The following is a 27,064-nucleotide window of genomic DNA, read 5'->3' as shown; positions in this document are numbered from 1 at the left end:
CTTTACGGGAGCAGAAAGCCTCATCTTTCTCCCACGGAACAGCTGGTAGTTTCGAACTGCCGACCTTGAGGTTTGCAGCCCAATTCGTAACCACTTAGGAAGTCTTTTTTCCCCTGCCGCTCTCTTGGCACTTGGCGCTCATTGCTTGACTTCCTTTCCTCTGCTGTCGTCCAGCTCCAGATACAGCTGACATCATGGGTTTCAGAGAACCTGAAAACCCTCGCCAGACTCCAGGTTCTCAATGATTACCTGGCTGACAAGAGCTACATCGAGGGGTATGTGCCATCACAAGCAGACGTGGCAGTATTTGAAGCAATCTCGGGCCCTCCACCTGCCGGCTTGTGTCATGCCCTACGTTGGTATAATCATATCAAGTCTTATGAAAAGGAAAAGGCCAGCTTGCTAGGAGTGAAGAAGTTTTGGGCAAGTACAGACCCACTAATGTGGAAGACACCACAGGAAGTGGAGCTGCTGACAGTAAGGATGACGATGACATTGCTCTCTTTGGATCTTTTGAGGAGGAAGAGGAAAGTGAAGACGCGAAGAGGCTAAGAGAACAACGCTTTGCACAGTACAAGTCAAATAAAGCCAAAAAGCCTGCGCTTGTTGCCAAGTCTTCAATCTTGCTTGATGTGAAACCTTAGGATGATGAGAAAGACATGGCCAAATTGGAAGAGTGCGTTACAAGCATTCAAGCAGACAGCATGGTCTGGGGCTCTTCTAAGTTCGTTCCAGTGGGATATGGAATTAAAAAAACTTCAAATACAGTGTGTAGTTGAAGATGATAAAGTTGGCATACATATGCTGGAGGAACAGATCACTGCTTTTGAAGACTATGTGCAGTCCACAGATGTGACTGCTTTCAATATGATTTAAAATTCATCCTGAATGGTGGCATTTAAATAAAACTTTGAAAGACAGAAAAAAAAAAGGTCATTAGGAACACAAGAAAGAAAAGAGCAAAATGGATGACAGAAGAGACTCTGATACTAGCTCTCCAGTGCAGAGATGCTAAAGCTAATGGAAGAAGTGAGGAGGTTAACAAGAGCTGAAGAGAGAATTTCAAAGGTCAGCTCGAGAAGACAAAGTCAAATATTATAATGAAATATGCAAAGGCTTGGAGTTAGAAAACTAACAGGGAAGAACACACTCAGCATTTCTCAAGCTGAGGGCACTGAAGAAAAAATTTAAGCTTGGATTTGAAATATTGTAAGATTCCATGGGCAAAATACTGCATGACGCAGAAAGCATCAAAAGAAGCAGCTTTGGGCAAGTACAGGCAAAAGGAGGGGAGTGGTTGACTTTGCAGTCCAGGAGTGGAGGTCCCTGGGACCAATCAAGGGAGAAGAACAGAGTGCAGGACCCTACCCAGAAAAACAGTGATGCCAGAGAAGGAGGCAGAGATGAAAACATGGAGAGATGGAGCAGCGGGGGGACTCTAGACCCAGAGAGGGCGAGGGATTTTGTGCTGACGACCAAGGGGCAGGCTTGCAGAGTATGAAAAAGAAAAGAAAAAAAAAGATGGAAGGAATATACAGTCACTGCATAAAAAAGAAATGGTCACTGTTCAACCATTTTAAGAGGTAGCATATGATCAAGAGTCAAAGATACTGAAGGAAGAAGTCCAAGTTGCATTGAAGATATCGCAAAGGACATGACTCCGGAAATTGATGGAATTCAAATTGAAATCTTTCAAACAAATGGAGGCAGCACTTGAGGCACTCACTTATTTATGCCAAGAAATTTGGAAGACAGTTTACCTGGCCAATGACTAGAAGAGATCCATATTTGTGCCCATTCCAAAGAGCAGTGACCCAACAGAATGTGGAAATCATCAGACAATATCATTAACATCACATGCAAGTAAAATTCGCTAAAGATAATTTTTTAAAAAAATGGCTGTAACTATACATCAACAGCGAACTTCCAGAGTTCAAAGAATAGGACATGGGTCGAGGGATGTCATTGCTGACGACAGATGGATCTTGGCTGAAAGCAGAGAATACCAGAAAGATGTTTACCTATGCTTTCAATTGTGTGGATCATGACAAGTTACAGATAACATTGCGAAGTATGAGTATTCCAGAACACTTAATTGTGCTCATGAGGAACCTGTACAAAGACCAAGAGGCAGCTGTTTGACAAGAGCAAGGGAACACCGAATGGTTTAAAATAAGGAAAGGTGTGTGCTAGGGTTGTATTCCTTCACTATAGTTATTCAATCTTTATACTGAGCAAATAATATGAGATGCTGGATTATATGGAGAAAAATGTGTCATCAGGATTGGAGTTAGAATCATTAATAGCCTACAATATGCAGGTGATGCAACCTAGCTTGTTGAAAGTGAAGAGGACTTAAAATACTTACTGATGAAGATCAAAGACCACAGCCTTCCGCATGGGGTGTACCTCAGTGTAAAGAAAACAAAAATCCTCACACCACTGGACCAAGAAACAACATCCATAAAACGGATCAACCATTAAAACTCAAGGAAGCAGCAGTCAAGAAATCAAATGATGTATTGCATTAGGCAAATCTGTCGCACAAGACCACTTTGAAGTGTTCAAGAGTAAAGATGCCAGTTTCGGGACTAAGGCTGCACTTGACCCAAGCCATAGTATTTTCATTAGCTTCATATACATGTGAAAGTTAAACAGTGAATAAGCAAGACCACAGAAGAATTGATGCATTTGAGTTATGTTGTTTGGAGAAGAATATTAAAAGTACCATGGATTGCAAGGAGAACAAACACATCTATGTTGGAATTAGTATAGCCAGAATGCTCCATGCTCCTTAGAAGCCAGGATGGCCAGACTTCATCTCTCATACTTCAGGCATATCGAGAGGGGCCAGAGAAGGAAATGCTAGGTAAAGTGGAAGACTCCCTCTTGCTTCTGAGATGGCTCATTTTAAACACACGTTTAAGAAGAGGAAGACCTCCAGCAAGATGGATGCACACTGGCAGCAGCAATAGTCTCCAGCTTAACAACGATTGGATTGTGAAGATGGTGCAGGACCGGGCAGTGTTTTAGTCTGTTGTGCATAGGTCTCTATGAGTCAGAACCAACTTGAGGTCACCTAACAACAATCCAGTATACCTAGGAGCCCTGGTAGTATAGTGGATAATGACCTAAGCTGCTAACAATAAAGTCAGCAGTTCAAATTTACCAGCTGCTTCACAGGGCTTTATAGCCTTGGAAATCCTATACAGCAAGGGTGGAGAATCTTTTTTTCTGCCAAAATTTATAAAATCATTCACAGGCCATACAAAATTATCAACTTAAAAATCAGCCTGCTGTATCTGGTCAAATATTTAATTAATTCACCCCTAATGTGATGGCTGGAACTGTGGTTGCCTTGGCACGGCCAGACCAAAGCATTTTGCAGACCTTACTTATATGGAGTCCTGGTGTGGCACTGCAGGATGAAGCGCAGGACCATGAGACACAAGATCAGTGGCTCAAACTCACCAGTGATTCCTTGGAAACTCTATTCAGGGTTGCTATGATTTGGAACCAACTTGATGGCATACAACTACCACAACATACTTGGAATCCTGGCATGGTGCTATAGGATAAGCACTGGACTGCAAACTGAAGGTTGACAGTTCAAATCCTTCAGCTGTTCCCTTGGGAACCTCCTTATACACGGTTGCTATGAGTTGGAATCAACTCAAAAGCACTTAACAACTACAACATAGTGCATTCCTATCATCTCTAGCAATGTCTTAATTAAATTTCTTCTGTTTTCTAGTTGGTAAATCGTATTATTTGTGAAATGAAAATATGCTTATTTAGAAATAAATACTTTAACAGAAAGACTGTACAATGTTCCAATTTTTACAAGAATTTTAAAGATGTTTACTGGTCTCAATCATAAAATACTTATTTCTCTTTTTCTTGCTTTTGGGTAATCAGGAATGGGTGGGGTTTGGCACCTTATAAATAGGGTACAATAGTAATCTTTAGTGAGTTAAACAAAAATTTTCTTGGATCACAGCATAATTCTAGAACAATAAAAACGTCTTTTTCATTGTGTTTTTTTAGTGTTCTACACGGTAAACATGGGACTGGTACTCACAGGTGCCATATGCAGGCTCCCATTGTAATGACTTCATCTGGAACTTCTCCTCATCTGTTTCTACCTCCAGACTAGAAAGATACTGCTTCACTTTCCTTGCCATTTGAGCATCCTCGTATAACTTCTTGGCGTTAAGCAGGGAGCTGCGGCGAGCCCTTTTTTTGTGAGCACCTCCCTGAACATCCAGCATGTTTGAATTTGTGCTACCTTGACTCAATGACCTGTAAGAAGACAGAGATCTCAATAAGGGGATGTAAAGTTGCAAAGTGTGTCAGAATGAAGAGTAAAATAATTGTTATGTTAATACTATTGCATGCTGATGCAAATAAGTTAAAAGATAAAAAGCATTAATGCAAAGTAATTCAACACACATGGCAATGTTCTGAATTAAGAACAAGATTCAGCAAAGTGCAGAATTCAAAAGAGTAAGATAATAGGCCCCGACGACCCCATACCCTGCTGAGAATATTTCCTAAGATCTGTGTTTGTGCCTATAAATCCAGGACACAAGCAAAAGCCTTCCTCTAGCTCTAGGGGCCATCCACAATCAGGAGATACAGCAAGAGCCTGGGTCAAGACAAGTCCATGTAAACCAGGGTTTTCAGCAAGTGTGTTTTCAGAGCACCCTGACTTCTCTGTTCTACCCTGTAGATGCTACTGCCATCACCATTCCTGTTGGCCAAGTTTATCATTAACTAGATTTTGGTCAAAATTCAAAGAGAACAACCAGTAAGATACTAGTGAGAAATAACAGCATTTACATTCAATTAAGTATAGTCAGAGATTAGAAATGCAGTTTAAAAATTACCCAACGCTTTCATTTACATGCAGAAGGGGAAGGTGATATTTGGGTACTAGGAATATGGGGCCTCTCTTCTGCAGTTCCTCTGAATGTGATGGAACTAGGTTAAAACAGCCATAATTCAAAAACAAGCTACAGCTTTACTTTACTCTGCTTGGCAAACATCCTTTTACAATGACTCTATATACAGCCAATGGGAAATAAGAACTGTTTATCCATTCTAACAAAGTCAGCATATTCAAGGATTCTGAATGATTTTAATTTTGAAGGCAGTTGCTACGACAAATCATTCAAAAATAATACATGTATCTGGGTTTTCTAAATGGACCATGAATTTATACAAAAATACTCTAAATACACAGCCACACAACTTTTTCTTTAGTGCTCACACATCCAGCTTCAAATAGACAGTCAAATCCTACTCTTTTCATTATAAATTAAATGAAGCAGAGTTGGGGGAAAATTTGTATGGTGCTTTTCCCTCCACATTTCAAGATCTCTGAAATAGGGGTGTGCCTTACATCCAACAGCAACTTCCAGTTGCAACTGGTCAGGCATAATTAGTGATGTGGTTATCACTGCTGACATCCAATGGAATGAATAACTTTTCTTTCCCCCCAGTTTGGTTCACTTTATTGAAGTAAAAAAAATCTTTCAGTTAATGGGCCAATTAATGCCTGAGGGAGCTAGGAGAATTTCTTGTTAGCTTTGTTAAGTGCAACCCCCAGGAGGTGATTAAGAGGGCACTGAAAACAGTGCTGAGTATTGTGAACATTTGTTATTTACTGATACGTATTTGTTACATAATCAGGCTAGATCAGGGTTCCAATGAATAACTTTTCTAACTTCCAGGAACCAAATGATTATAAAAAGGGATAGTGAATGAGACAAGTTTAACAATATTCCCAAAGTAAGAATCAAAAGTTTTGCTTTAAGTAAGTATTTATTTGGGAAGCCAGTCTAAGAGTCCAGCACCAATGGCTTTAGTTCTTTTATGGCTTGTTTTAGGCAATGCTGCATCACCCAACACACCTCACAACATAGAGTGCAATATGCTCATATGTCTGAAGAAAAAAAGACACTAATGACTTTAGGAAGGATTCTGAAGATTCAGATTCTGCAAGTTTTAGAAATACCTTAATGAATTTACTTTGCTTGTATTTTCCTTTTTATGTAAATAAAAACCCACGGCTAAGTCTGTAAGAGAGAGGCTCTTTCAGTATAAAAATTCTTAGTGCTAAGAAATCACTGCAGTAATTTTTCTTAGTGGTACATAAAATAATCCAGTGTCTACCATCTGATGATGCCTTGAATTCAAAGAAATACAGTAAAACGACGACCCAATATTTAAGACCAAATATTTAATGATTTTTAAAAATTGATATCCAAAATAAAAGGGCGTATCCACAAATCTTTATTAGTCTATTAAGACATATAAAAACTAGTAAACAAAAAATATCTTCTAAGCTATTTCCAAGAGAGAAAAATGCTCGGACGTAAAAAACAAAAATATTTATGCCTCCAAGCATCGCAATATGATCTGAACTTGAACAGAGAAAGTATTATAAACATAGGCCATTCACACACTCCAAATACCCACTAAGATATATGGTACAAGTAATCTTCACAATAGTAATGCCAGGTATCAATTTCAACCAAGACAGAGATAAAAGATATGAGAAGAACACAACAGAGAAGAAAAAAAAAAAAAGAAAATCAAGTTCACTTTAACAGAAAATAAGACCACAAATAAGACAAGACTCAGGTTAAAATTAAGACACTTAGAAAGTGGCTCACAAAAAAAAACAAAAAATTCTTATATTAAAAGCATCTAACTTCATGACTCACTATAGTCTTAAGATAACAAAATTATTTTTATGTAATCCTTTCATCCATAAAAGTCATCTCATTTCTGGACCTCCTTATTCTCCAAAAATGAAAAGATTAGATAGTTGATTTCTAGAATCCTCAATGTTCTGATTCTAAATAAATACCGAGTTATGTATGAACAGAGACCTGAATCTACTTGAACAAAAGGTGATAAGTTTCTGATTCTATCACAGTTTTTAAGAAACAAGAAAGTCTTTGAAGTTTCAAGCCAGAATTTCAACAAAATTTAAAACAATTCCAAATGTCTCATGGTATTAGTGGATCTGAGGATCTTCTGGTTCCATTAAATAGTAATTCAACTTTATAGTACTTGGACAAAGGCCTCTTTTTAGAAATGGACACCAAGTACAACCTTTAAAAACAGATCTCTCCACCCATCTTTACAGATTTATATATTTAGTTTTATAAGATATGGGATTCAACGGAAAGAAAATAGCTTCAACTTTGGAATCAGACTATTTAAGTCTGGATCCACCATTAATGAGATCTAAGACTTTGGAGAACTCTACCTTTCCTGTCTTTATAACAGGAAAAATAATAGTACCTACTTTATAGGGTGGATAGAGAATTAAATAAGATAATTAATTTATAATGCTTAGAACAGTTCCTGGCATGTAAGCAAGGACACAACAAATACTACCATCATCATTTAACCAATACCACTAAATTAAAATCTAAAGGGACTTATGGGATATCAATAATGGAAAAGTAAAGTAACAACAACAACAAGCTGGCTCTACCACTACTTTTCTTGTTAGCAAAAGGCATTTGTCAGGAATGTAGACTGCCAGGGTTAATAGAACACATGCTACTTTATGTGCGTGCATTAATGAAAAGGATGCAGTATATGTTAAGAGTTGCACAACCTTTATTCCAGTTGTGTTCATCTCTACACTTACCCCAGACTCCGCCACCTCTTCTTCCTGTAAGCAAGAGCCACAAACATTGAAGCATGTGTTTGAATAGGAAAGCACAGAAAAAAGACAACGGTTGAAAGTCAGAGAAACTATGCAGACAGACAGAACAGAAAAATTACTAGGAAAAGGTTGAAGCTTAACATAAAATGACTTTAATGGAATGCAGGGTGGTAGGGGGGCTAAGATGTATTAAGATGTGTACTGAAGGTCTTTTAAAAAATTAAGAAAAATATTATTTGGAACAATTATGTATTTAATACCTAACTCATCTAGAGAAAAATACTATTTAATATAGCTTCTAGAAAAGGAAATATAAAAGGAAAAAAAAAGAACTTTTGAACTTATTTTCCCTGAAAATATTTTGAGCCACTCACTTTAAGAATGAAATTACAAGGAACATTAAGATTTATAATTTCACTTTTAAGTTCAGAATTTTTTCTGTCAATGTAGTTTATTATAAGAAATGGCAAACAGCAAATTTAACTTAAAATGGAAATATGCCATCAGTCTTTAAAACAGCATAATATCCATATAAATACTCCAACTAAAGATAAGTTTGTCAGTCAGCAAATCAATTATGTTGAAATAAAAGGGGTTTCTTAATCCATACCAGATAACACACACCGCAAAAATAGACAATTATTTGCTCAAAGAAACATACTGCATTTCAGTACTAGCTAACAAATCAAATTGATTTGGTGAAGGTTCAGTGCAATAAATGTTTTATTTTCCCCTTGCCTTATTTTACTCAGCCTAGGCGATTCTCAGGAGTCCTGGTATGGTTCTGTGGGCTAATGCAGCAAACTGCAAGTTATCTGAACTGCAAGGTTGGTGTGGTGGTTCAAGTTCACCAGCTGCTCTTTGGAAACCCTATACAGCGTCGCTATGGGTCAGAACTGACTTAACAACAACAACAAGCCATTCTCAACAACACAGGTAGACTTATTCATTTCCATTTTTTTCTCCTTTGCTCATTTCTGAAGCATAAGCTGGTGCTTAATGTATTATCAACTGGGCTGTCAAGGTCACATATATGCATTGTTAAGGACCAAGTTGGTAACATATGTGTAAATGGAGGGCTTTGTAAGGCAACAGGGAGGGGTGGGGCCATGGTATATCTTTGAGACATCCAACAACAAGTACAAAGAAACCTGCTTACAGGTTTGCTTTGGTCCCTGGTTCTTAATGTTTCTGTTTCCAAACTCTTGGGAGATGGGGAAGAAAGGGGATTCTGAGCATGTCCTTTCCTCTAGACCTCGAATAACTCTGAACTAGAGGAATCATTAAAACGATTAATAGCAAAAACAAAGACTTTTGAACAGTGATGTAAACAAAACAAAACAAACAACAAAACACCAATCCTGACATACATTGATTCTGTTTGATTACAAAAACTCCAACTGTGACTTTTAAAGAAACAAAGTATTGTTTCCTTAGCAGAGTACATATTTTTAAACCACGGGAATTGTGTTTGCCACTGCAAATATTTTATTTTTCGGAGCTCTTATAAACTGAAGCTAAACATACAGGCCTGGAGGAAAATCAGACTCAAAATTAAAACTCTCATGTGTATTTACCCAGGAAATCTTAACACTGGGAAGAGTTTGGTCTCCTTGTAATCTGAGGAAGGCTTTGTAATTACATTAAAACAAATTTTTGGAATTCTGAGAAGTATTCTTAGAAGACTAATACAAATATAAATAAAAGTTACCATTTTTATCAAAAATGGAACATGCTTAAATTTGCAATTTGTGAACTATATCAAAGAAAGGAATCCTGGTGACACAATGGTTAAGCACTTCACTGTTTGAACCCACTCAGTGACTGCAGAAGAAAAGACCTTACAATCTGCTTTAATAAAAATGATAGCCTTGGAAACCCTAAGGGGTCATCCTATAGGGTGTGTCCTATAAGGTCACTATGAGTCATAACTGACTTTACACAACAGTAACATAGTATAACTAGAATATGGACTATATTTTTGAAGACTGAGTTATCTAGAAATAGAGCTTTAAAAATATTTATTGAAAATAATAGACATATGCATACTTTATAGCTAAAATTATAAACCAGATGAAAACACTGGGGTAGTGTGATAACCACAGTAAAATTTAACTATTTTCTTAGACTTATATTCACCAGTATTTTCAATAACAATTACAACACAGAATATCCACATATATACTCAAATGAATGTCAGACTAGATCTGTGTTCTACAACAGGGTTTTCAATGGCTAACTTTTCAGAAAAGATTGCAAGGTCTTTTCTTTAAGGCACCTCTAGGTAGACTCAAACCTCTAACCTTTTGTGAGCAGTTAAGCACATTAACCCTTTGTACCACCCAGGGATTTAGATGGCCAATAAATCATAAATGCAAGATTATCAACCCATATGTCACTTTTTAACACCTTTACACATTTCAATGCCATACCTCTGTCGGAACATCATAGCTGGATCCATGTTAGCAGAAGTCATTCGAATAACTTGACGAATTTCCTTGGCAATCATTCTTAGCTTCTCAAAGTTTACTAAACCATCGACTTTGGAGTCATTTCCTACAAAATGAAGCAATTATTTAATTTTCTCAGTTAAAATATTTATATATAATGCCACAGAAGAGAGGATAGTGAGACTTTGCCTCACATACTTTGGGTATGGTATCAGGAGGGACCATTCCCTGGTGAAGGACATCACATTTGGTAAAGGATCAGTAATAAAAAAGGAAGACATTTAATGAGATGGACTGACAAAATGCTGCAATGATGGACTCAAACACAGCAATGTTTGTGAGGACAGCACAGGACTAGACAGTATTTCATTCTGTTGTACAAAGGTTTGCTTAAGTTGGCAATGACTTAATGGCACCGAACAACATCAACAACATATATAAGAAGCATATTCCTGGATGGCACAAAGCAGAATCTTCTTTTTAAAATTCTAATTTAAAATTATTAGAATAGTTAAATCCATAGATAGCTCAAAGCCTCCTTCCTGAAAATGAGCTATTATAAATTTTTAAATAATTTTTTATGGGAGGAATTGTTTGGTATGGGACTAATGCTTATGAATATAGGAAAGTGGTAAACTGATTTTGTGCACAGCTTCTAAAACCAATCTGATTATTTTGTGAGCACACTCTAAAACGTACAGTCCCTCAAACCTACTTCTCCAGACACTCAATTCACTTTCAGGAAAACACCTGTATCTGCTCTTTGGGGCAGCAAAGAAAACAAGCGCTGATCTGTGGGCCAGTAAGTAAATCTAGCCCATAAACAAGTTTTCTTTGGTTCATAATATTTTACAAACACGCAAATGACTTATCAATATTTATGAAGTAGACGATCCCATATAAATACAAGAATTTTTTACTTCTGTTGAAAAAAGGGGTATGGGTAGTAGTAAGTTCCCAAATGGAAATAATTACGTTGGAACTAAGAAGTATTTGCCTCAGGATTATCCATTCCTTAGTCCGCCATCTATTTATTCCTTCTTGGTATTTGAATTTATAATCAATAACACAGCTACGTTATTTTTGGTGTCTATTAAATAGTTATTTGAAAAAAAAGTCCAGGCAGCATTCAGATACCTACTTTTCTTTCAAGAGATTAAGTATGAAATCAGACTTTGCCCAGTTGTTGGTTTACCCATTCAAAATCACAAAGCAAAAATTCCGTGTGTTCAAAGGGCAAGCTGACTGTCCAGCGCAGCATCTTTAATGGTTAGTGTAACCCCAGTTCATCTCCCACAGCAGTTACTGAGGTGCCTCTCTGTAAGTCAGAGGGCCTGAAGCCAATTTTGAGAGTTACATGGTCTGAAATACAGGGTAGTTTTCTACCTCACAGTAAACAGCACAGTAAACAGTAAAATACATGAATTGCTCAGGATCTCAATACAAGCTGGAAACAAACAGATCATCAAAGTATACAAGTCACATAAATTTGTTAGAAAAAATGTTTGAAGCCTACATTTCTTTATGAAAAATGAATGAATATGAAAGAGTAGACATAATTCCTACTGAGAACAACTAAAAAGCTGGACAAAACATAAAACAAAAACACACTTGAAGGCTTCAAAGAGCTAACAAGGCAGTGAGAAATTATAAAGTCAAGTTCAAGGAGAATGTGGCAGAGAGGCAGGCTTTGCATTTCCCAGTATTTGTCAAAGTAAATATTCAATGTGTTGGGTTAAGACACTGATGGCTACTACATTCTGGGACTACAGATGAACTGAATATACATCAGTGTTTAATTATGTCAGAAGTTAAAAAGAGATTAAGGCAATTTTGGATTACTTTCACCCCTAGTTATCTGCCAGAAGTAAGCTTTAGTTCTCTCTTGAAGAATGGCATAACATCCAAAGCCTCAGATTATTTCTGTAATTTCTTAATCACAATATCCATTACTTAGTCAAAAATAAATAGATACATCAAAATAAAAGGTTGTTGTTGTTCAATGCCATCCAGTCAGTTCCAACCCATAGTGACCCTGTATAGGGTTTCTGAGAGCAGCTGGTGAGCCTGAATGGCCACCCTTGCAGATCAAACTGACTTGGCAACCCAGCACATTAATCTACAGCGCCACACCAGGACTCCAAATAAAAGGTAACGTAATTAAAACATAGGAGAAATAAGAGGTAAGAGAATGGACCCTCAGGGGATCCAGACTACAGTTACCAGAGACAGACTTTAGGAACACAGTAATAAGGTCTAACAGGTAAAATTAGAGTCCTTAAAGGAGAGGAAATTAACAAACAAAAAATTTAAGACATGAGGATCTAGAGTTTTCCAAAACTGATGGAAAATACCAAGTCATGGGATTCAAGATGTCCTATAAACAGGCAAAATGAAGCCAAAATATTAGAAATTAAGGATAGGGTACTATTTTGGGAAGGTACATGAGTGGGACTTCTAGGATGCCGAAACAATTTTATTTTTTTTTAATCTGGGTGTTACTTGTGGGTGTTTGTTTTGGCATAATTCACTATATTGTGTTTTTTAAAATTAATTTATTTTTTATTGTGAACTGAGTGGTAGTTTCCATGGAAGAACATCGGCTTTACACCATCGTTTCACTGCAATGATTACAATCTTCTCCATGCATCATCATTCAACAGTATTTGTTTCCATTCCCTCTGTTTTTCTTTTTCTTTTTTTTAGGAGGGAGGTGGGGGGGGGTGTGTGTGGACACAAACACACTGAGGAAAATAAAATAATTTAAACAACCGAAGGGGCACACTGTGCAAGCCTGCTTCCTGGCCGCCAGCACTCAGTCCCTCTTTTTCCATGAGTCTAGAGCCTTCAGCTGCTACCTCTTTCCATGTCCTTATCTCTGCCTCCATCTTTGGTGTCGCTGCTTTTCTGGATAGGGTCACACATTCCGCTTGTGCTCTTCTCCCTTGATGGTCCTAGGGTCCTCTGTTTCTGGACTGTAAGATTAACTACTCCCTTATTTTTGTTACAAAACTTCCACCTTTACAGTTGTGACAGTCGCAATTAGACATAACAATTACTCATTATTGAATCATAAGAATATTATCCCCATCTCTTTTCACCAGATTAGTCTAGACAAAATGAAAACTCTTCAGTGGGGAACTCTATCTTCCCCCACACACTCTTAAACTAAACTCCCTCTTGAAAACTTGTAAGCCAGTCACTTCGTGCCTTTATCACTCCCTCATTTTAAGTTGCCTGTCCCTTTCTATCCTGTATACAGAGGGGATAGCATTGACACTTGATGTGAAGACTCCTTCCTTCTCTGTTGGTATTTTGAGCTACTACATCCGTAAGTATAGGTCAGGTTCATCAAATTGTAACAATTTACATTTATTTCCTCCTGTAGCAAAAATTGTTTTTTTATCTTCCTCTAGTTGAGGTCTGATTATCAAGCTATTGGGGCTAGATTAAATGGGTACTATCTGCAAATTTGGGTGTCTTTGTGCATCTCCCCTAACTTCATATCAGCTGGATGCTTCACTCTCAGCTATAGCCCTCAGTGGTTATGTCCTTGTCCATGGGCTCAGGAGTCTCCAGGTCTCACCACACTTTGTACCAACCATCCCTTCCTCTTCTCCAGGTCAATGGGAGTCTATGGAACATGGTTGAAATCAGCCCATTTCTTCATTGTTGCCTTCCTTCCCCCCCCTCTTCCACTCACCAATATGGTCGCTAGCAAGCTTACATGCCTGCTCATGTGTTCCCTGTGAATTTCAATCTTGGAGGGGTCACTATATTGTTTTGTATGTGTTGTTGTTAAGTGCTGTCAAGTTGATTCCGACCCATAGCGAGCCTGTACAGGGTTTCTGAGGCTGTAATCTTTACAAGAGCAGAAAGCCTCATCTTTCTCCCATGGAACAGCTGGTAGTTTCGAACTGCTGACCTTAAGGTTCGCAGCCGATTTGTAACCACTACAGTACCAGAGAAGACATTAATATAGGAAAAAGTCAAGCTAAAAAGTTAGAAGAAAAAATATTACCAAACAAAACAACGAATCATTATCAAACAGATTTTGGTGCATGTCAATTTTATATGTTTGAATGCATAGGGTAGTCATGTAAATTTGTTCTCATCAACAGTGTGGCTTTTTGGATTCCTAAAATTTACTTCATTTAACTATATAATCATTAAGCTTGAAAAAATAATAACAAATCTATAGAAATAGCTAAAGCTAAACATGCTCATTACCTTCATGTAGAAACGTCATATCCTTCTTGACAACAGGAAACAGTGGAATAATTGGAGGCTGCATGCTTTGACTACTAAGTATATTTCTATATTTTGCCATGTTTCTAGATGGATCAAATAAGTCTTGCAAATCTTGAAGGTGTTTCTCATATTTGTTTGGTAACTTTTCCCAAGTACCTCTTAGTCGTGCTACAGATGCCAGGTTCAAGCCACTGCCAAAAATGAAAATGGAACATTAACAAAGATCTTGGAGGTGGGAGAGGAACACAAGTCAGTAATATACATTCACCTTCTCTAATAAAGCTTGAACTATGTAGAGGCATTGTTGAAGTATACAGAGTAAAATTACTGGTGGTGGTAGAAAAATGGTATTACTTGTATCTTCTTTCAGAGAACTAACTACTTTACTTGTCTACAGTTTTTTTGAACAACAAAAACATTTAGGAGATTTACTATCTCAACAACAAGTTTAGAGAAGGGCAGGCTTCAAGCTTTTTGATTCAGAGGCTCAGCAATGTCATTGGGGCCCAGATAATGCTCTTCGGAAACCTTATACAGGGTTGCTATGGGTCGGAACTGACTCGATGGCACTTAACAACTACAACATATGTGTCTCGTGAAAGGAGATGGGGATAGGATTCTTTTGATACAGTAGTGAGGAACTGTAACCATGACTAACTGTGACTGTTGCAACTGTAAAGGTAGAAGTTGTGCAATAAAAAGGGGGGAGTAGTTAATCTTATATCTAGGAACAGAGGACCCTATGGCTATCAGGAGAGAAGAACATGAACAGAACACAGGATCCTAACCAGAGAAGTAGCGATACCAGAGATGAGGCATGGAGAGAGAGAGTAACTAAGGACTCTATAGACTCATGGAAAGAGAAAGGCTGTGTGCTGATGGGCAGGAGGCTGGCTGGCAAAATGTGCCCTTTAGTTGTTTAAATGAGTATATATTCCTGCATGTTTTTGGGTACACCAAAAAAATTTTTTTAAAGGGTATCGAGGCAAATACTTTTAACTGATGATGCATGGAGGGGATTGTAATCATTGCAATGAAAATAAATACAAATTGGTTGAGTGCAAAACCGGCATTTTCCCATGTAAACTATCACTCAATTCACAACAACAGTTTTAAAAAAAAGAAAAGTTATAAACATAGGCTCTATGACAAGTTACTATAAAGAAAAACAAGTAGTTAAGGAGCATAAAGCCGAAACGGCAAACAAGTCAGGTATAAAACAGACTATTTTAAACAGGGGAAAAATGAATAAATTACAAAGTAACCTCAAAGAAAATTAATATACCTTCAGACCAAAATAAAAGAGGAAAACCAGAAAGATTTAGTAAACATTAACACAATGAATGAAAATAAAAAGAAAACCCACATATAAAATGAACTCAGTGAAGGAAATTATGTGGAACAAAGAAACCAGCAGATGAACCTGAAGGACATTATACTGAGTGAAATAAGCCAATCGCAAAAAGACAAATATTGTATGACACCAATGTTGTAAAAAGTTAAGAAAAGTTTTTCTTGATAAAAGAAACAATCTACTGTGGTTATGGGAGAGGCGGAAGGAACATTATTCATGGGCTAGAGAGTATGAGTTGCAACCAACTCAACAACAGACACGTGTTAACATGGGCAACAGGGCAGGCAATATACAACAAGAGGGAGGCTGGCAGAGGTAACGGAAGACACAGGGAGGAAGGAATAGAGGTAAACACTGTTAACTGATGGTACATGGAGTGGACCGCAATCATTGTAAAACAGCAAAGTATATAATTTATTAAATGTAAAACTGATGATCTGCTCTGTAAACATTCATTTAATTCATGACAAAAAGTTTTAAAAAATTGTTTTAAATAGTCAAAGGCTGGAAACAACATATTCATAAATATTGTGTGCTTCACTATACAATGGAATATTTTTACTGTTAAAAACATTTTGAGAGTGCTCTCTAAATATTAATTTGGAATAATCTCTAAGATAAAACAAATTATGTCAAGGCACTTGAAAAAATGCATTTATAAAAAAACCATGCTTACTGTTCAGAAAGAGACTGGAAGAACCTGAGGCTATTCTGTCTTACAGGATCATGATGAGTTGGAATTGTCTTGATGGAAATGTTTTGTTTTGCTTTTTGAGGGGAGGGCATACTTGCAATAAACATAGCATATCTTTTTTTTTGTTTTTTTTTTCTGTTGTCTGTTTCATTAAATTTTTTTTTTTTTTTTTTACTTTTTATTGTGAACTAGGTGAAGGTTTACAGACAAGATCATCAGCTTTACTTTCAGAAAATTATCAACTTTGCTTCATCTCAATGATTACAATCCCCTCCCTGCAACAGTTATCCTACTTCTTTCCTATGGCTCTCCATTTACATCTTATATTTCACAAATTAACAAGGCAAAAATATTTGATGTACTCTTACAAAACAAATATATATATATCCACTTAAATGTTCAAAGGGCACGTTCTACTAGCCAGTGTCTTGCCTGCAGGCTCACAGCTTTTCTTAGTCTGTGGACCTAGATCAGATCAACTGATCTGTCTTTCCATGCCACCACCTAGGCCACTGCCTCTGCTGTTGCTGTTCTTCTAGATATGGCTCTCACGCTCCACTCATGCTTCTGGGATCATCTATTTCTGAAATGAAAGATTAACTACTCTCCGTGTTTAGTTACACATCTTCTACAATTACAGTTGTGACACAGAGTATCTTTTAAATGAAGACTCTATAATAGTGGCTGGCTCCAGGGAGAGGAATTAGAGTGAACTGGATTGGAGAGTTTATAATGCATACCCTTTTAATTTCAGAATCCTGCTTTGGCTCTGTGAAATAATGCACTGGACTGCAAGGTTGGTTTGATCTGCAAGGTTGGTGGTTCAAGCTCACCAGCCGCTCCCTGGAGACCCTATACAGGGTGGTCACTGTGAGTTGGAACTGACTCAATGGTACTAACAACAACATTATTCACTATATTAAATCTCCATTTCTTGCTGGACTCTTTCTCCCTTAGTCCACACAATGAAGAGGGTCTGTACCCCATTGCCATCAAAGAGATTTGGATTCATAGTGTATCTTACATTTTTTACACACAGAGCTCCTTCACTCACTTGGTTTCAATCACCTTTCTTCATAGAGTAGACTATAACTGAGTTTCTAATTACCATAACCTTTATTCTTTGCTTTATATCCAAATAAAGTCCCTATCTAGTCTTCCAAAGATTTGTCAGCAGCATCTTTGTTGTTTTAGACCTAGTTGTCAAAAAATGTGAGTCTGATGGTCTAATTTCTGCATTTTACACATGAGAAAATTATTCCTCGGTTTTCCATTGACACATCACTGCTATGGGGAAAAAGCCAGGAATCATTTACAGGTATAGTTTTCTAAAGACCATTTTGTTAATTCAATACTACTTAATATTTCTATAGAATCTAGTTAAATTGTAGCCATTAGTTAATTTCATAAAGCAGCTTCCTATTATCATGACAGACTTAAGATTAAAGACTCCCTATACAGTATTGTGTTGTATAGCACTGTAGGATACACACTGGACTGCTAACTGCAGTGGTTAAAACCCATACCAGGACTCCTCAGAAACCCTATACAGGGTCATTATGAGTCAGAAATGACTCTATGGCACTTAATAACAACAACAGTACTGTAATGTGGAGCCCTGGTAGCATAGTGGGCTACACGTTGGGCTGCAAACTGCAAGGTCAGCAGTTTGAATCCACCAGCTTCAGGAGAGATGAAGCTTCCTGCTTCTGTAAAGATTTACAGCTTCAGAAACCCTATATGGTGTCACTATGAGTCAGAACAACTTGATGGCACACAACCACTGCCACCATCACACTGTTTTGTTTCCACATATAACACAACCACACATGAAGTAGGAGCCCTGGTAGCGTAGTGGTCACGTTGGGCTGCAAACCGTAAGGTCAGCAGTTCAAAACTACCAGCTGTTCTGCGGGAGAAAGATGAGGCTTTTTGCACCCGTAAAGATTTATAGCCTCGGAAACCCTGTATAGGGTTGCTATGAGTTGGAAACGGTTCCACAGCACTTAACAACAAAAACAACAACACATATAATGCAAACAGTGCTCAAAGGAAGTGAACATGTGAGGAGTTTGCATGGTTTGACAAAAAAAAAAAAAAATCTAATATGCACATTATTCGTGTAAAAATAAGGTAAATATTCTACTCTCCCTTCTTCCTATTATTTAAAAAAAAAAAAAAGGAATTCTGGTACTGTAGAAGATTACAAGCTGTGCTACTAACTGCAAGGTCAATAGTTTGAATCTACCAGTTGCCCCTATGGAGAAAGAGATGAGACTTTCTGCTCTCATATGCTGGGGACAGCATACGCAGACCCTGGGTTGATCAGTGGCAGGCCCCATTAAACCACCTCTGAATATAATCAGTTTAACCCAGATGCTCTTCTTCCTCCTGAAAGTATATAGGAATATCAAGAACAATGTAGCATTTTAGGTATAGATAAATGAAGCCCGGTCCCTGAGATCTTGCTCACAAACAAAAGTTTGCAAAGTGTACAAAGACAGCTTGGCTCCTTTCAGGAACCTTGCTTTATGTTAAGTATCCTTACGAAACTGCACGTTGCTACTCTAGATCATTTAAACCTAAAAGTTAATATATAACAGCTTGATTGAACCTTTTTTTTTGTAAAAATAAAAATGTTAGATTGTTAAGAAAAACTGAAAATATCTTAAAAGTTGTTCCTGTGAATCATTATGTCCTGTTTTGAATGATTAATCACATTTCAGTTTCGTATCCTGTCTTAATCACATCCTCCCTTTGTGACATCCTCACTGAGTGAATTACATCCTTCCTTTGTAACAAACCCCTCCCTAAAAAGAGAATAAAAGGCTCAGGTAGAGTTAGTTCTGCATGTAATGCTGTGCAATGCTGCGCAATGCTAGGCAAAATGTTTGCAGATCTGTCCACCTGCCAGCTTGCATCATACCTGTGTGTCTGTCTTTTTTGTATATATTTCGTCTATCTCTTTCTCTATTACTTTCGCCACCAGATCTCCCCTTTTCGTGACACCCACACTTCCTTGTTGAGGCGGGACCCTGACAGAGGACCTCGACACTCGTAAAGGTTTATAGCCTCAGAAACACTATACAGGGTCCCTATGAGTTGGAACTGTATTGTTTCCACATATAACATGTCCACACATATAGTGCACATAGTGCTCATCAGAAGCTAACACATGAAGGTGTTTGCATGGTTTGAAAAAGAAAATTCTAACATACACATTATTCTTGTAAAAATACAGTAAATATTCACATTGCCTTATAAACAGACCAAATGACAGCCCCCTTCTGTTTAACTAAGACTTGATTTAAGAGAAATGCATTGTTGATTAGCAAAGTACTAAAGGTCAGAAAACAAAACAAAACAACAACAACAAAAAGCACTACTTGTAATAAGCAGTTAGAAAGATTTCAGAACTCATGTATTTACTTCTTTCTCTAGGTTTATTAACTTCAAAGGATTTTTATAATTCTAATGTCCTTGCATGCTTGAGTGGCATCACATCCAGTGATACTTCCTGCAGTGCCTACCATACCGGAAGAGATCACCAAATGGCTGCCAGTATTATTATCACTGCCTTTGTTGTCACTGTTGTTTTTCAAAACAGTAATTTTTAAGTGAAAACTTTGATACCACACTGTGATTCTTACTGCCAAATCACAGTGAGGTGGGTACTTAAAGATATATAGTATAAAATTTTGTTAATAAAGATCAGTTTCTGGGCATACATCAAAAGAGCAAGAATTACTCAAAGTGAGGGATAGAAGAAAAATGAGAAGGCAAGCGTTTATCCACCCTCCCCAAAAATGTTTTCAGTGAATGATAAAATAAAAACAGAAAAAGTCATTGTCATATGAAAGAAAAAATATATAGAGCTTAACAATGCATTAATAATAGTATACTAATTGAGCTTTTCTTCTCCTGGACATCTAATATTGAAGCACAAAACCAAATTCATGCCTAATCTCATGACCAAACCACATGTAGTTATTTATATCTACTTTGTAGAAACTTACCTTATTATTGCAAACATGGAATTGAAGTTCTTACATTCTCGACAATGAAGTGCAATTTTAATAAAATGTTTAATAATCTTCATTCGTTTGAGCTGATTTGATTCAGTTAAAATTTCTGAGGCAACCCAAAAGGTTTCTTGGTTTACAATGTCCTCAAATTCTTTCAAGTGAGTACTTCCTGTTTTGGAATCTAACTTATAAAGGTCATCAATGTATTCAGTAGGTTCAATATTTCTAAACAAGTCAAAGTCCCTCATTGACAGCTGGGTGGCCACTTCAATCGTACTGAGCTGCAGCATGGATAGCTGGCTTTCCTTAACTAGTTCTTGAGCATCTTCATCTGAACATAACGTTTCTGTTTCCATGTTATTCTTTAAATAATACCTGAAAGAAAAAAAATTAAAAATTGTAATCATTATTAGTAACTTTATTTATTAGTAGTTTTCTTCTTTATTAGTGTTATGGAATTAATGTTATCAATTTTAATTGCACTGTTAACAACTTTTGCACCAAATATAAGAATATTTACTTATAAATGCAATGAAAAATTAAGATTTTAAATGAGTTTTCTGCCATGTTTATTATTTTAAAGAGTAAAGTAACAACAATGCTGATTATGCTGTGAATTTAATAATTTATGAAACTACTTATTCACTGTGTGTGAAAAACCATGTGTATGTATTTTTTAGAATATACACACAATTATATGAGGCTCGTCAAGGCCAGCACCTAGAACAGTATCTGACACACAGCTGGTCCTAGATAAATATCCGTTCATGGTTAGAATGAATTCTGATAAAAGCAAAATGAATCCCTGAGTTAGGACTATTTACATCTCTGCTACGTAGCAAATTCTGTCCTTATTTCTTTCTTAACTTCTAAGAGAAGTAAACAAGAATAAAACCCATAAGGGAAGAGAAATTTTCTACTAACAGTATTTCCCTTGTTAAATACAGTTCATTCCAGCAAATGGTACTGATTGGCAACCATACAAAAAGACCTGCAATTTTCTTTCTTCTTTTTAGATCAATAATTTCATAGTACTTAAAATCTAAGACACTAATTTAAAATATTTATAATCAGGCAACATCTTGTACAGACTGTTGCTTCACATAAAGCTTTTACTTCATGAAATGACCTTTTCTGATGCACAACTTTCCTGTACTGTATCTATGTTTGCGCCCATCTATATTTAACTGTCAAGAAACTATGCTGCCTCCCCCCCCACTTTTATACTGCTCACATCCCCAAGTCATCGTAATATATAATAATGTACTATAAACTAAAAAATAATTATTTCTTATATTTAGAGTACTTTATACTTACTTAATCTTTGACACTGAATCCTTACAACATCCCTATGGGACAGGTTCTATAATTACCATTCTCATTTTACAAACAAAATAATTCAGGCACAGACAGAACAGCTTAATAATTTGTCTGAGATTCAAATTTAAACAGACTGGTTCTAGAGGTCCATGCTCTTAACCACCACACACAGTCAGCAAAGCAGAGCTAATCCACTCTACATAGTAACTATGATGGCCTGTCATTTTAAGGTTCCCAAGAATCTATGAACTGGGTTCACAATACAGATTACATGATTCTCAGAAAAAATTCCCAGAGTCAACAAAACAAATATACTATCAACAGAGTCTTCAAAAGACTTTCAGATTACACTGAAATAATTTTTTAAACTTTTCTTATACAGGAAAAGTAGTTAGAAAAAGAACTACGAAAATCATAAACCTTTATCAAAAGTACTTATTGGGCACAGTAAAAAAAAAAAAAAAATCATATATTAACACATACTCAAATACACATAAAGATATGTATCACCTAGTTTTCCTTATTTGTAAAACAGACATTGGACTATTTCTTTCATTCTCCCATTTTGGGGTAGTCATTATGAGCGCTAACACCCGAAGGTTCTACTTATATAATTACGGAAACTAGAAAAGCTAGGAAAAAGAAACAGAAACAATCCTAATTCCACCTTTTAGAGAACTCAGTGACTCTAAATACATGATGTTTCTACTTAAAATTTCCTTTTAACAGGGAACCTAAATAGCACATGTACAAATAAGCACATTCACTAATTAGTACATTCACCTTCCATTAAGCTGAATTCTATCAGCTAATTTTGAGAACTGGTCCGGAAGTCTTCTCTGTTTTATAACACCCTCAGGAGTAACAGAAACTTCACAGAGCGAGTATGTATCAGATGCACCAGTCAAACCAAACTCATGAACAGCATGGCAAACTACTTCTTTAGCTGTAGTGTCTTTACTGATGATAATGTAGCAACTTTGTTGATCTGCTTTGAAAACTCTTATAACTTGATCAGGAATATCTATATAAATATAAAGATATGCCTTGTTATTTTCGAAAAAGTTACTTTAAATTCTTCAAAAAGCAATTTGGGACAAGATGATCTTATAAAACAACAAAACATACATTTCCTTTCCAGGAAGTTAACAGAAATCATTGCTGTCATTTATTGATTAAATTTTATTTTCTCAGATAATAAAATACTAACACATGTTTACAGAAAAATACAAAGAAATAGGTAAACACTAGGATCATATTCTGCATATACTTTGTAAGCCACATTTTCTTTCATTTAATAAATTATAATTTTTATAACATTGAACATTTTTCTACAAAACAATTTTTAATGGAACAACAAAGTATTCCATAATATGTAATTTAAAAGTATTCAACTGTGGTAAAAATAACATTATGTTTAACATGTTGTGTAACAATCACCAATGTCTGTTGACTACTTATTCCATCAACATTGAGACTCAGTGCTCTCCAAGCACTCTTGCCCTCACTTCATCCCTTGTAATCCTTAATAAACGTGGATCCAATTTCATTTAAGTAGGATTATAAAATATTTGTTGTTTTACAACTAACTTCACTCAGCATATGATTTTCAAGAATGACTCATGAATGAGGACTTTATTTTTCTTTATGGGAGAGTAAATAATACATTGTTTATCCATTCATCTACTGATACCATTTAGTTCCCACCTTTTGACTACTGTGAATAGTGCTGTAATGAACACTGGTTTACAAGGTTCTGTTTGTATTTCTGCTTTCAATTATTTTGGCTATACGCCTAGACTGGGATTGCTGGATCAACATGGTAGGTTCCATGCTTGAAGAACAGCAAAACTTTTTTCTACAGCAGTTGTACATTTGCATCCCCACTCACAATGAATGAGGTTCCAGTATCTCCATATCCTTGCCTACAACTGTTGTTTTCAGTTTTGGGGGGGAGAGGAGAGTATAGCCATTCTAGTGGTTTCTCACTGTGGTTTTGATTTCCATCTCCCTAATAACTAACGAGTCCTGATGTAGCCCAGTAAGATAAGTACCGAACCTTAAGGACGGTTTGAATTGCAAGGTCGGCAGTTCAAACTCACCAAATGCTCCTTGGAAACCTTATATGAGATCATTATGTGTTAGAACCGACTAGATGGCACTTAATAATGACAACAATAATGACTAATGGGCAGTCCTGGTATGGTACTAAGCAAAAAGTCAGCCGTTCAAACCCACCAGAAGCTTCTCAGAAACCCTAAACAGGGTGGCTATGAGTTTAAATTGACTAGAAGACACGTAACAACAACAAATAAGGAGACCCGGAGGCACTGTAGGTTAGCTGCTAATCAGAAAGTCAGTGGTTCAAATCTACTTGCCACTCCATGTGAAAAAATGAAGCTGTTTATTCCCCAAAAGAGTCTTGCAAACTCTATATATGGTCACTATGATTTGGAATCAAATTGATGGCAGTGGATTTGGTTTAATGACTACTAAGGAGCTCTGGTAGTGTAGTGGTTATGAATCAGGCTGTGAACCGCAAGGTCAGCAGTTTGAAACTACCAGCGGTTCCACGGGAGAAAGATGAGGCTTTCTGCTCCTGTAAAGTTTTACTGCCTCGGAAACCCTGTACAGGGTCGCTATGAGTTGGAATCGACTCTACAGCACACAGCCACCACCACCACCAAGGAACCCTGGTGGCAAAGTGAGTTAACAATTGAGATTGCTAACTGCAAGGTTGGCAGTTCAAACCTACCAGCTGCCCTATGAAAGAAAGATATGGCTGTCTGCTTCAATAAAGATTTAGTTTTAGAAACCCTATGGAGGAACTCTACTTGTTCTATAGGGTCGTATACAGTTGGAATCGACTCAATGACAGTGTGTAATGACAAAAACATACTCTGGTGGTACAGTGGTTAAGTGTTTGGCTGCAAACTAAAAGGTCGGTGGTTTGAACCTACCAGCCACTCTGTGGTAGAAAAACGTTTGACAGTCTACTTCCATAAAAACTTACAGTTTTGGAAACCCTATGGGGGCAATTCTTTTCTGCCCTACAGGGTCACTATAAGTTGGAATCAACTGGACAGCAATAAGTTTAATGACTAATGACTTCAAGGATGTTTTCATGTGTTTGTTGGCTATCTGTATACCCTCTTTGGTGAAATGTATATTTAATTCTTTTGCCCATATTTTTATTGGGCTGTCTTTTTGCTGTTAAGTTCATAATATGAACAAGAAGATTTAAAGACGTTAAAGGAAGAGTTCCATGGTCTTTTAATTATATTTGTCCATGAGCTTTTTGAAGCTCCCTCATATTATATACTTAAATTATTTACATCTTTAATGGAGCCCTGGTATGGCACTGTCAGTTAATGAGCTGGACTGAAAAGTTGGTTTGGTCAGCGGTTCAAGCTCACCAGCTGCTCCTAGGAAAGCCTATACAGGGTTGCTGTGAGTTGGAACCGAATTAATGGCACTTAACTACAACAACAAAAAGACCTTTAACGCTAGACATTAAGATTATGTACCACTTTCCTATATTATAAACAATAAGACTTCTAAGAAGTAGGTAAGGAGTCCTGGTGTGGTGGTGTGGGCTAATGTGTTGGACTGCAAGGTCGGTTTGAACTACAATGTCTGCGTTCAAGCTTGCCAGTCACTCCTTGGAAACCCTACACAGGGTCGTTATGGGTCAATACTAACTCGACGGCACTTAACAACAACAACGAAGTAGATAAAGCTTTGCAAACAATCTGATTATTTTCTCAGAAAAAAAATCCCAATAAAGAGAATTGCTGAGTTAGAGGACATGCATATTTAAAGGTTTTGACACACATTGTCTAACTTTTCTCTAAAAAGGTTATTTTATAATTCTAGAGTACAAGCACCAATTTGCCTACATCCTTACCAAAACTGTGTTTTCAATAATGCTTTCTGCCTGATTTTAAAAGACTTCTTTTTCTCCCACCCCTGAAATACATCATTGCTTAATTTTCCATTTCTCTGGTTACTGGTGAAGTTTAGTAGCTGGTAGCGCTTAACAAATTACAAGCTGGTATTATATTGTTTTAATGATTTATGAACTGGCACTGTATTTATTCTTTTTCAAAATGAAATCTGACATGCTGTTTGCTTTTTTTCTACTAAATTAAATAAGATGCCAAACACTTAAAAATTCTACTATAAAGTGGCAAACATTTTTCCAATTTTTATATTAATACAAAAATATTAATTTGATGCTGTCGGATAAGCACTCGACCACAAGATCTGTTTGAATAGCAAGCCAGCAGTTCAAACTCAGTAGCCATTTCTTGGAAACTCTATACAGGGGTCACTATGAGTCGAACCCGACTCTATGCTATTTAACAACAACAAACATTTCTTTGCCTTTGTGATTTTCATTAGGAGATAAAATCCACCTTAAAATAAATGTTCATGTGATATGTACATGGAAATAGTGGCTTTTCTAACCTGCTCTTTTTGCTCCTTCCTTGTCATATGACTACACAGCTTTCAAAACAATGCTCAATGTCATGACAGCAGGCTATGCTTTAAAGTAGCTAAAAACGTGGAGCTCTGGTAGCATAGTGGTTACGTATTGGACTGTGAACCTTAAGTTCAGCAGTTCGAAACTACCAGCCGCTCTGCAGGAGAAAGATGAGGCTTTCTGCTCCCATAAAGATTTACAGCCTCGGAAACCCTGTACAGGGTGGCTATGGGTAGGAACCAACGCGACGGCACTTAAGAACAACAACAAAAACGTAAACGTGATTTGATAGCATAAATAAAGCTAAAAATTTCCCTGTGATGATATATCAGTGATATAAAAAATAATTACAATTAGGAAGCATTTGATAGTGTGATCTTCTGGTGATGATTAAGGAGGTAGGCTAGGGAGATTTGACTCAAGGCACTGTAGACTGTTGGTCTGGCATTACTTTCTTAGATCAAAGATAAATCACACATTTATCTCAAAAATATCTGAGTCTCCCATTTTTCGTCGATAAAAGAGAAAGTAATGGAAAAGATGTGGCAGCAAATAATTTCACAGAATAAGGTCTCTTCTACCCCCCCACAAACACACTTTTATCTCTCTCTCACCACACACACACACACATCACACAATCTCCCCCCCACACTCTCGCACGCACGCACACACATTCTCCCACACACACAGAGACACAATTCTCTCCACCCCCACACACACTTTTTCAGACACACACCCAATCTCTCTCTCTCACACACACACTCTCTCACACACATATACTCACACACTCTCCC

At 36.9% G+C, this 27,064-nt stretch overlaps 1 protein-coding gene and 1 pseudogene across 4 annotated transcripts in view; one reads left to right on the top strand and one right to left on the bottom strand.

Moving 5' to 3' along the window:
• Positions 1-876, top strand: part of LOC102827836 — a 3,876-nt pseudogene extending 3,000 nt beyond the window's left edge.
• The window catches only part of RAPGEF6 (Rap guanine nucleotide exchange factor (GEF) 6), a 304,075-nt gene that overhangs the window by 22,641 nt on the left and 254,370 nt on the right, over positions 1-27,064 (bottom strand). For 3 of the 4 annotated variants that reach the window (XM_006872939.1, XM_006872936.1, XM_006872938.1), the window contains 6 exons: positions 22,568-22,808; positions 20,456-20,839; positions 14,371-14,582; positions 10,123-10,246; positions 7,673-7,696; positions 4,082-4,302 (listed from right to left, as the gene is read on the bottom strand). In XM_006872939.1, the coding sequence (XP_006873001.1) occupies positions 4,082-4,302; positions 7,673-7,696; positions 10,123-10,246; positions 14,371-14,582; positions 20,456-20,839; positions 22,568-22,808 (1,206 nt within the window). The remainder of the gene's footprint in view (positions 1-4,081; positions 4,303-7,672; positions 7,697-10,122; positions 10,247-14,370; positions 14,583-20,455; positions 20,840-22,567; positions 22,809-27,064) is intronic. The other variant, XM_006872937.1, reaches the window with a different exon arrangement.

The sequence above is a fragment of the Chrysochloris asiatica genome, unplaced genomic scaffold (genome assembly GCF_000296735.1).
Source record: "Chrysochloris asiatica unplaced genomic scaffold, ChrAsi1.0 scaffold00215, whole genome shotgun sequence".
NCBI lineage: Eukaryota > Metazoa > Chordata > Mammalia > Afrosoricida > Chrysochloridae > Chrysochloris > Chrysochloris asiatica.
Note: the sequence above shows the minus strand (reverse complement) of the source record. Positions and strands in the feature narration are given on the sequence as shown.